General features: G+C 55.8%; 2 protein-coding genes across 2 annotated transcripts in view; both read left to right on the top strand.

The window, feature by feature from the left end:
- The first annotated feature begins 1006 nt into the window (after positions 1 to 1006).
- LOC106001280 (zinc finger protein 382-like) lies at positions 1007 to 8675 on the top strand. Its single transcript, XM_013036382.1, has 4 exons — positions 1007 to 1107; positions 4703 to 4926; positions 6106 to 6216; positions 6827 to 8675. The coding sequence occupies exons 1-4, from the start codon at positions 1085 to 1087 to the stop codon at positions 7639 to 7641; spliced, it is 1173 nt and encodes a 390-aa protein (XP_012891836.1). The 5' UTR covers positions 1007 to 1084; the 3' UTR covers positions 7642 to 8675.
- A 656-nt stretch (positions 8676 to 9331) lies between these two features.
- Positions 9332 to 10229, top strand: part of LOC106001273 (zinc finger protein 398-like) — a 12280-nt gene continuing 11382 nt past the window's right edge. Inside the window, exon 1 of the mRNA XM_013036375.1 lies at positions 9332 to 9370. Coding sequence (XP_012891829.1) covers positions 9332 to 9370 — 39 coding nt within the window. The remainder of the gene's footprint in view (positions 9371 to 10229) is intronic.

Genomic DNA, 10229 nt, shown 5'->3' with positions numbered 1-10229 from the left:
ATCGGCCTGGGCTCCTGACTGGTTGGTGTCCCAGCCTCCCACGCCCTTAGCACACTGCTTTGTGCCCAGGAGGATTTCGCATGGAGCTGCCCAGGGGCAGCATTTGCATTATTTTGAGACAAGGTTTCATTATGCAGACCCAGCTGGTCTCCAGCTCCATGTCCTTTGGGTTTGAACTCAATGATCCTCTGCCTTATTATGGGTGAACAGCATGGCTGGCCCTGAAGTAGAGTTTGGTACATTTTTATCCCCTTTAGGAACAGGTTCCCGGGAGGGACAAGCAGATGAGTGAAGAGCAGCCTCCCAGTCCTCCTTCGCCCCAGCCAGCGGCAGAGCAGAGCTCGTACCTCTACTCCACGGAGATCACTCTGTGGACCGTGGTGGCCGCCATTCAGGCCTTGGAGAAGAAGGTGGACTCCTGTCTTGCTCGCTTGCTGACTCTGGAGGGACGCACGGGGACCGCCGAGAAGAAGCTGGCCGACTGCGAGAAGACCGCCGTGGAGTTTGGGAACCAGCTGGAGGGCAAGTGGGCCGTGTTGGGGACCCCGCTGCAGGAGTACGGGCTGCTGCAGCGGCGCCTGGAGAATGTGGAGAACCTGCTGCGGAACAGAAACTTCTGGATACTGCGGCTGCCCCCGGGTGGCAAGGGCGAAGCCCCCAAGGTAGCCTCTGGATGCCCTGGAGTGGGGAGCCCAAGGGCCCGTGCCTGTGAGCGTGTGGGTGAGCGAGGTGACCCTTGTGGTTCCAGGTGCCCCTGACCTTTGATGATGTGGCCGTGTATTTCTCTGAGTGGGAGTGGGGCAAGCTGGAGGACTGGCAGAAAGAGCTCTACAAGCACGTGATGCGGGGCAACTACGAGACGCTGGTGTCCCTGGGTAAGGCCGCCTGGGAGTGTCTAGGCCTTCATGCGTAGCTGGTCTCTGCAGTCTCTGCTTTGCACAGCACACCTCTTCCCATTTCCCCTCCCTGCTCTGTGTGCAGATTATGCCATCTCCAAACCTGACATCCTCACCAGGATAGAAAGGGGAGAGGAGCCTTGTCCTGAAGACTGGTGGGGCCAGGAAAAGGGGAGTGAGGAGTCTGCATGCTCAAAGAAGTCAGGCACTGGTGAGTGTGGGCACAGGACGGGAGGCGCCTGTCTTTCTGGGTATCCTGAACCATCTGGAAGCTGGGAAGAAAGCTGAGGTCCTTAATCCAGAGTAGTCCACACTGCTGGCCAGGGAGAGGGCTTTCCCTGAGAGCCCCATGGTTCTGCCTCTTCCACGTGGCATGGGTAGGTTGGGAGGGCTCGGGCTGACGCAGAGCCTGGAGTCAGTGGGCACTTCATGATTAGCTGATTGTCAGTAATGATGTCAGCACAGCAGTACCACTGTCGCCACTAGGGGTGTCCATATCTACCTGCCCCCGGCTCAGCCTGCAGCAGGAAGCCACTGCCACACAGGTGAACTGCCAAAGGATGGGTTCTTGGGGCTGGCTAGGCCTGGGGCCTGTTCTTCCCATGGCTCTATGGTAATTTCCCGCCAGAATTTAAAGAGAAAAAAACATTTAATTTAAATAAAACAATTTGAGCTGGGCCCTGGTGGCTCACGCCTGTAATCCTAGCTACTCAGGAAGCTGAGGGTCAGAGTTCAAAGTGAGCCCAGGCAGGAAAGTCCATGAAACTTTTTTTTTCTTTCTTTTTTTTTTTGTCGGTCGTGGGGCCTGTACTATGGGTTTGGGTGCTGTCCCTCAGCTCTTCAGCTATAGACTAGCGCTCGACCACTTGAGCCTCAGCCCCACTTCCAGCTTTTTCTGCTTATGTGGTGCTGAGGAATCGAACCCAGGACCTCATGCATGCAAGGCAAGCACTCTACCACTGAGCCACCTTCCCAGTCCCCCATGAAACTCTTATGTCCAATAAACTACCAGAAAACTGGAAGTTGTGCTGTGGCTCAAGTGGTAAAGTGCTCTCCTTAAGCTGAAGAGCTGAGGGACAGCACCAAGGCCCATAGTTCAAGCCCCACGACCCACAAGAAAAAAAAAAATTGAAAGTAAGTAGAAGCCAGGTGCTGGTGGCTCACTCCTATAAAACCAGTTACTCAGAAGGCTGAGGTCTGAAGATCACAATTCCAAGCCAGCTGGAGCAGAAAGGGCCTTGAGATTTTTTTTTTTTGGGGGGGGTCTGGTCGTGGAGCCTGAACTCTGGGCCTGGACACTGTCCCTCAGCAATTCAGCTCAAGGCTAGCGCTCTACCACTTGAGCCATAGCACCACTTCTGGCTTTTTTTCTTTTTGCTTATGTGGTGCTGAGGAATCGAACCCAGGGCCTCATGTTTGCAAGGTAAGCGCTCTACCACTGAGCCACCTTCCCAGCCCCGTTGAGACTCTTATTTCCAATGAACCACCAAAATGTCAGAAGTGGACTGTGGCTCAGGTGGCAGAGTGCTAACTTTGGGCAAAAACAGACCCTAGACCCTGAGTTCAAGTCTCAGGACCAATATTAAAAAAAAAACAAAAAACGTGGAAGTAGCGGGACAGTGAACCTCCCAGCGATTATCATCTAGACTTCACAGTCACCCAGGTTTTTGTGTTTCATGTCCTTTTCTAAATGTAGCTACACAGCGCTGCCATCGCCTGTTCTGTGCCCCCCCACCTCCTGCAGATATTTGCTGATTCTAATAGCTCAAAGTCCACATGCTGCATTTGGTTTATTTAAATCAAAGTACAAGAAAGTCCTCCCCTCTCCCTGCACATTAGCATCCAAAGAGTCAAGTGGGTCCTGTGACTGAAGTGTGTCTCAGGAGGATTCCTTCTGTTGGCTCAGGCTGGAATGCCATGGTTTGCAGTGTGACTCTGGCGCTAAGGCACTGCTGCTCTTTCTGTGCTGTCAGGGTCCCCCCATATCCAGCCGTACCAGGCCTCAGTTTTTCCTTCCATGGTTAAAAACTTGTTTTTGAAGCCGGGTACCAGTGGCTCATGCCTGTCATCCTAGCTACTCAGGAGGCTGAGATCTGAGGGTCAAGGTTCAAAGCCAGCCCTGGCAGGAAAGTCCGGGAGACTCTTATCTCCACTTAAACATCAGAAAACCAGGGGCTGGGAAGGTGGCTCAGTGGTAGAGCGCTTGCCTTGCATGCTCGAGGCCCTGGGTTCGATTCCTCAGCACCACATAAGCAAAAAGAAAAAAGCCGGAAGTGGCACTGTGGCTTAAAGTGGTAGAGCGCTAGCCTTGAGCTGAAGAGCTGAGGGACAGTGTCCAGGCCCAGAGTTCAGGCCCCACGACCGGACCCAAAAACAAAACAAAACAAAACATCAGAAAACCAGAAGTGGCGCTGTGGCTCAGGTGGTAGAGCACTCACCTTGAGCTGGAGAGCTCAGGGACAGTGCCCAGGCCCAGAGTTCATGTCCTATGACTAACAACAACAAAAAATTGTTTTTGATCCTTGGCCCTTGAATTGTCAGGGTTTCATATTTTGATGTAGTTTTCCCCCCGTCAGTGTTTCGTTGTGCTCAGAGTCAGCATCTTGTGCTTTGGACAGTTTAGTAAGATAAATGCTGTATTTGTTGCATGAAGAATTGAAAGACGAGGCTATAGAAGATGGTAGGCTAACATTTCTAGGGTCTACTGAGCTTGCAGCTGTCTTTGGGTTTATCCTGGAATCGCTGTTTTGGGGATCTGGTGTCATTTCTGTAGATAATGCGTGTGGAGCAGCACTGCCGCTGTCCACTGTTGCTCAGCAGGGATGCTAGCCAGCGCAGGTCTAGCCTGGACATCATTCTCACCTCCTCTAACATGCCAGCGTATGTCACCAGTCCCCTGGGAGAGAAATGCCACTGAAGGCAGAGTAGACAGGTGCCACCTGTGTTGAGTATTCTGTGGACCCTGCAGTTCAGGAAAAGCCAGTGTGGACAGTTCCAGCTATGTGTGTCAGCAGGACCACTTTCATCAGTGATTCAGGATTTCCTGTTGGAACATTTCTGCTCATTGATTTCAAACTGTTCTCAGTGCTTGGAGACCAGGACTGTGGACTTTCGGCCCATTTCCTGTCACATGATAGATCCCTTCAGCTCTTTTACCATTAAGCTTTTGCTGATATTTCTTTCTTTTTTTTTTTTTGTCAGTCATGGGGCTTGAACTCTGGGCCTGAGCACTGTCCCTGAGCTCTTCAGCTCAAGGTGAGTGCTCTACCACTTGAGCCACAGCGCCACTTCCATTTTCTTGGTGATTAATTGGGAATCTCAGATTTTCCTGCCCCAGCTGGCTTTGAACTGCAATCCTTAGATTTCACCCTCCTGAGTAGCTAAGATTACAGGCGTGAGCCACCAGCACCCAGGTGATATTTATTTCTTTTATCTCTCTTCCCAAGTTGCTTCCTTAAAGCAACACAAACACTCGTATGAGTTCCTTTGCTTGTGGAGGGAGGGCACATGTGATCATTTGGGAGCTGTATCACTTAAAGTTTGTAAATGGTGACAACTGGGTGGTTGCCCAGTGCAGCCGGCACCCAAACAGCTGGTGGCATATGCATAGCTGTTTCTCCTCTCTGCCTTAAATAAAGCCAGATTCTAGACTCTGCTGCCCTGCCCTGCTCTGCCCTGCAGGGTCCTCTCAAAGACCTGCCGGGCTGTGTACAGCGCTGTTCCCTGACCTGGAGGCTTTGGTGAGGATCCTGGCTGCTGCTCCTCATCACACCCTCTCCTGATATCGCAGGACCCTGGGGACTCAGGACCCCGGGGACTCTGCAAGTAGTCACTCCTCACGGTCCAGCCTCGAGGCAGGGCAGACTCGGTGTGGAGCTCAGTGTCATCGATTTGCATTCCCCAGGCCTCCCTCCACAGCCACAGTGGGTCCTTCGCTCTGACAACCCCACCCAAGAGGAGCCAAAAGATCAGACCCCTGTGCAGCAGCGAGTTGAAGAAGTAAGAAGACCCCCTCCTGGGCCAGGCACTGGTGAGTGAGGAGAGCTGGGGCAGTAGCACGCATGGCACCAAACCATGGCACCAAGAAGCCACGCTTCTCCCCTAGTCAGGGGAGAGCAGGGGCTGGGGATGCAGTTGGGCTGAGCTGGACAGGGTCCTAGGCTCCTGGGAAAGGTGCTTCTGACATGGACGTCAAGGAAGGTTCAGGAGGAGGTCTAGTAGAGCTTTGGGAGATCTGGGCATACCTGTCTGGTTGGAGCAAGAGTTGGGCCCAGGTTGGGCCTCCTGGGATTTTTTTTTTTGGGGGCACTGTCCCTCAGCTCTTCAGCTCAAGGCTAGCGCTCTACCACATGAGCCGCAGCGCCACTTCCGGCTTTTTTCTTTTTGCTTATGTGGTGCTGAGGAATCGAACCCAGGGCCTCAGGCATGCAAGGCAAGCGCTCTACCAATGAGCCACCTTCCCAGCCCCTCCTGAGATTTCTTACGGTGGTCACATCCACGTGCATGGTGCTGGGGCTGCTGGTGGGGGGAGGGGCAGTTTCCCAGGGTTCTTTTGAGAGTCCTGCTGGGAAGCCTAGCTTTAGTCACCGCTCCAGCGTTCCCTCTCCCTGTCCTGCTACTGTTCTCAGGCTGTTGCTGTCTTTCTTCCTCCAAAACAGACACAGAGGGCACTGGACATGAAATGTGGCAGGGGACCGACCCCCAAGGCCTACTTTCCTTCTGTCTCAGTGTTCACTGGGCCAGTCTGACTTTTGCCCCTGTCCTTCCTTCTTGCTGTTGGCCTGACTTCCAGTTCCTGTTGCCTTCTGCCCAGTGGTTTTACCTTGTTCCCTTGGAACATGACTCCCACCGGTGTGCGGGGCAGCCCCTCCCTTCCCTGCGCTCCTCTCCCTGGCCCTCGGGTAGGTGTGGGCTCTGCTCAGGACTTGGAGGGGTGGGCCCTCCTCAAGGCCGTGTCTGTCCCAGCCCATGGCAGTCCTAGGTTACCCTGGGGCCTCCACAAGCCCTCTGTCCGGCCGCCCTCAGATGCAGAGGCACGGGTGGAAGTCTGGGCCTGCTGGGAGCTTGGTGGTGCGACCTGGCCAGCGCTTGCTACCTCGGAAGCCCTCCACATGGACGCGTAGCCTCCTTGTCCAGGCGGGCCCTTGTGCACATCCAGGGCCTGTAGGAACCGCTGTGGGACGGCCCTCATGGGTGCTCTCTCCAGCAGATCTCTCAGCAAGCTCCAGCATTCTGTCTTCAGTTAAACAAGAGGCAGAATCTTCCGAGGAGGAGTCACCAACCTCCCCTCCCAGGGGTGTCCTGCCTGGTGTGGGGCCAGGTGAGTGAAGCCGGTGAGAGTGGAGGAGGTCTGCCCCCGCCCCCCCAACGGGGCCAGATGCACCTGTGGTCCTGGTTTTCTCCGTAGTTCTGGCCTGGCTGGAAAGGTGCTGTGGCTCACTGCCTCTGTCTTGCACTTTGTTGGTGTTGAAGTGTACAGTGAGCCTTCAGGCGTTTGGGATGTGGACGGGCCCCTCCCCTGTGAACTGCAGGGTGAAAGCGTCAGGGCGCTGCTCATACTCAGCTGTAACTCTTGGCACTGTGCTAGCACCTCTGCCACGGCTGGACTCTTTCAGAGCTCTGTTTCCCATGTCTCCCCTCCACCTCTCCATCCAGCTGTCTCCCTAGACTGACCCCTGACTCTGCAGGCCTCTGGCTCTGCAGCTTTCTCTCCCCTCCCTTGGAGTTCTTGGCTCACCCTCTAGGAATGAAGCTAAGGTGGCAAACAAGGCTGGGTGGCAGGAGGTGGGGGGGGGGTCTTTCTGGTGTTGTGCATGTGTGGACCTGTGCCCTGCTCTGTGGGTGCCCAGAGGTGGTGGGAGCAGGCTGGGCCTGGTGGGAGCCCGGGGAGCCTGTGGTCCATGTGGAGCCGACGTCAATTCCTCTGCCAGGTGGTGCGGTGACCGTCAAGACAGAAGCCCAGTCTGAAGATGAGACGGAACCCGAGCAGCTCTTCCTGGAGGCCGCTAGCCGGCCTACGTGTAGAATCCCCAAAGGGCCCAGAAACAGGACTCGAGGCTCCCGGCGGCGGCACCATGCCCAGGGCATGTCCAGGGGGTCGGTAGGGGAGCCCCAGGCGGCCGGAGCTGCGGGGGAGTCGCCCCGGGTCCTCCCCCGACGGCGGGAGCGGACTTTCCCCTGCCCCGACTGCGGGCAAAGCTTCCGCCTGAAGATCAACCTGACCATCCACCAGCGGACCCACGTGGAGGAGGCCAGGGAGGCATGGGACGGCGCCTCCTCCAGCTGGGGGCAGGACCCCTCCACCCTGGAGCCCGGGGAGGTGGTCGTGCCCGGGCCTGTCATTGGCTGGCTGCCCGCGGAGCCCACCAGCCGCCGCTCCCTGGCTGGCCGGGCCTTCCTGGGGCACAGGCCCGCGGCCACCAAGGTGTACCACTGCAGCGAGTGCCTGCGCTTCTTCCAGCAGCGCAAGAGCCTCCTGCTGCACCAGCGCCTGCACACCGGCAACAGCCAGGGCTGTCCCGCCTGCCCCTACTGCGGCAAGGCCTTCCGCCGGCCCTCGGACCTCTTCCGCCACCAGCGCATCCACACAGGCGAGCGGCCCTATGGGTGCCCCCAGTGTGGCCGGGCCTTCAACCGCAACCATCACCTGATTGTCCACATGCAGACTCATTCGAGAGGCCAGGCAGGCCTGCACTTTCCCATGTCCTCTGGCCAAGGGAGCCCGCCCTATGAGGAAGAGGGCTGACCAGGCAGGAGCCCTACCTTCCTCCCCCCAGCTACCCTGGCAGGACCTGTGCTGTGTATCGGGCTTTTCCTTGTGCCTGATGCTGGTTCCAGGACTGTTCCAGAGAATCTTTTTTCTTCATTGAAATGGGAAGCAGCAACTCATGGTGACCATGTGTGTATGACAAGGTGCCCCCTTTTCTATTTCCTGTTTGTCACTCTTTGCCTCCTTTCCTACATTCCTGGCTTGTAAAGATTCTTTAAGGCTTTAGGGGACACCAGTTCTCAGTGGAGTCTTTGGACAGCACCATGGTTGGGGGACCAGATTGAGGCCCTTCCAGGATGGGGTGAATCGGCCCTTGGGCACTGGCACGGCTCTGGTCCTTGGAGGTCTGCCTGTAGTCCATGTGACAAGTCCCCCTGAGGAAAGGCACTGGAGATCTTTCCTTCTCACTTGGAGACTTCTCTGTGTGAAGCGCTCCTCAGACTTTCATTGTTTGTATTTGCATTAGGGGCCAGGATCTCCATGTGGGGCAGATGGGATCAGAGAGGAGCTCAGACCAGACCTGCTCTGGGCTTTGAGGGCGAGTAGCTTTGGCTGCTGTACTGGCAGCTGTGTCTCCTGCTGTTTCCCAGCCGTGGGTGGTCCCCTGTCTTCCTAGTTCCTCTGCTGCTGGGCTGTCTTCCATTCTATACCTCAGCTGTCTGTTCCTTTGGGAGTGGATGACCTTCCCTTCCGTTCTCAGGCTCCTTGGGATTGAGTGACTCATTGAAGGGACTCCCAAAGATGCCTTGAGGAGGCAGAGAAAGCCTAGGTAGACCCTGAGATTAAACTTGGTCTGGGAGGGGCTGTTAGTTTACCTGGACTCGGGCCTCCAGGCCTGTTTAGTCATGGTAATCAGTTCAGGCTGTGGGTTAAGTTGGGCTGGGAGTTCTGGAGCAAACCTTCAGCCACATCTTATTAGGTGCATCCCACCTCAGAGTTGCCCATGTCAAATTAAGAGGCACTGGCAGAGAAGAAGCTTTTTTTTTTGGGGGGGGGCGTCGGTTGTGGGGCTTGAACTCTGGGCCTGGGCCCCATCCCTGAGCTCTTCAGCTGAGCCACAGTGACACTTCCAGTTTCCTTGTGGTTAATTGGAGATGAGAGTCTCAGATTTTCCTGCCCCAGCTGGCTTTGAACCGTAATCCTTGGATCTCAGCCTCCTGAGTAGCTAGGATTATAGGCATTAGCCACTGGTACCCAGCAAGAAGCTTGCTTTTTGTTCTTCTGTTCTGCCTGAAGGCCTCCTTTTTGTTTCACATTGAAGTTTATCGCTTTTAACCCCGGACAGAATTCCTCAGGAAGGACTTTTCTCTTCCTGGTTCAGTGAAGTAAGACTTTCTCCCTGGGCTGCTGCCCCAGGGGCTCTTTCTCCAAAGAACAGGTTCAGATTGAGTAAAGTCAGGCTAGTGCCCACCTCATGAAGAATTCTTGAGGATGGCTGATTTCTTGTGCCTCATAGTCATAGTACCTTGTTTGCTGCCTGTAGACCAGCCTGGTATGTATGGGTGCTTCTGAAACTGGGGTAATGGGTCCTCAGCTTTCCTGATAGTTTGCTGATCTATTTGGCACAGCATTTTCAGGCCTGCTTCAGGTTGTTTGGGTGCCTAGGGCTGTGTCACTTCCTGTTGCCCTTTCGGCACTGGCCAGTCTCCCAAAACCCTGAGTAGACATGAGGTCTGATGGCAACGTTGTCATCTCTTGGATGCGTGTATGTGCAGGCCCAAGACTGGTCACCCATGGTCATCTGTGTTGGGGGTCTTGCTCATCTGCTCTCCCAAATCTTGCCTGGGTCCCCACAAGTTTGAGCTGTCAGCAAGTGCCAGTGGGAGGAGGCACAAAAGGAACCTCTTGCCGCTTAACCCTCAGCTTAAAAGCCAGTCTCAGGGGTTGTTTTGGGAGTGCTTCCAGGCTATGAGTTCTGCCCATTTCCTAGGCCTGCTTCTCTAACGGTAAGGCCCTCTGTAAATACGAGTACTCAAAGCACAAGGCTTTTCCTGCATTTGTTTTTCAGGGCATGCAATGTGCTCAGCTCCGGTCTCGGCCTATTGATTAGGACGCACTCTGTTGGCTGGGGGGGTCGGAACCCCGGGTTAGGTCCCAGGCTCTCCTGGCGCCGTAAAACAAAAATGACTGGGTCATTAAGGACTGAAGTTGGCGGTCTCTGGCCCCAATTGGTGCTCAATAAACGTGTTGGCAGAAATGCATGCAAATGGCCTGGTTGCTAAGTGGGCGTGGCTGGAGCCCGCGCTCGCCGGCTAGGAAGAGGAGTGGCTAGGCCAGAGTCAGCTGTGGTCCCCCCTCCCCTCCGGCGCTAAAGCGCCTGAAATCTTAGGTATTCACCTGCTGGACGCCAGCAGCCTCGGCTCACGCCTTGGGGGCGGGGTTTCCGGGAGTAGCCAATAGGGAGCTGGTTCTGGGCCGCAGGGTCCTGTGGTGCACAGGGTGCGGGCGGGGCTTCTGGGCCGGCCAATGGGGAGCCGGCTCCGGGAGGGGGGCCGAGGAGCAGGGCCGTCAGCCTCCGGGCTCTGCGGCGCCTTCGTGCTCGGTGCGGCGGCTCCGCGCGCGCT

Source organism: Dipodomys ordii, unplaced genomic scaffold (assembly GCF_000151885.1).
Source record: "Dipodomys ordii isolate 6190 unplaced genomic scaffold, Dord_2.0 Scaffold282, whole genome shotgun sequence".
NCBI classification, from domain to species: domain Eukaryota; kingdom Metazoa; phylum Chordata; class Mammalia; order Rodentia; family Heteromyidae; genus Dipodomys; species Dipodomys ordii.
This window is presented reverse-complemented; position numbering and strand designations above follow the sequence as displayed.

What these genes read in the sequence shown, in the direction of transcription:
- LOC106001280 (XM_013036382.1), top strand. Translation starts at nt 1,085, where the DNA reads ATGCTCAAAGAAGTCAGGCACTG. An exon ending in CCCTCCTGGGCCAGGCACTG is followed by an intron (nt 4,927 to 6,105) that starts GTGAGTGAGGAG and finishes TCTCTCCAGCAG; the next exon opens with ATCTCTCAGCAAGCTCCAGC. An exon ending in CCTGCCTGGTGTGGGGCCAG is followed by an intron (nt 6,217 to 6,826) that starts GTGAGTGAAGCC and finishes TTCCTCTGCCAG; the next exon opens with GTGGTGCGGTGACCGTCAAG.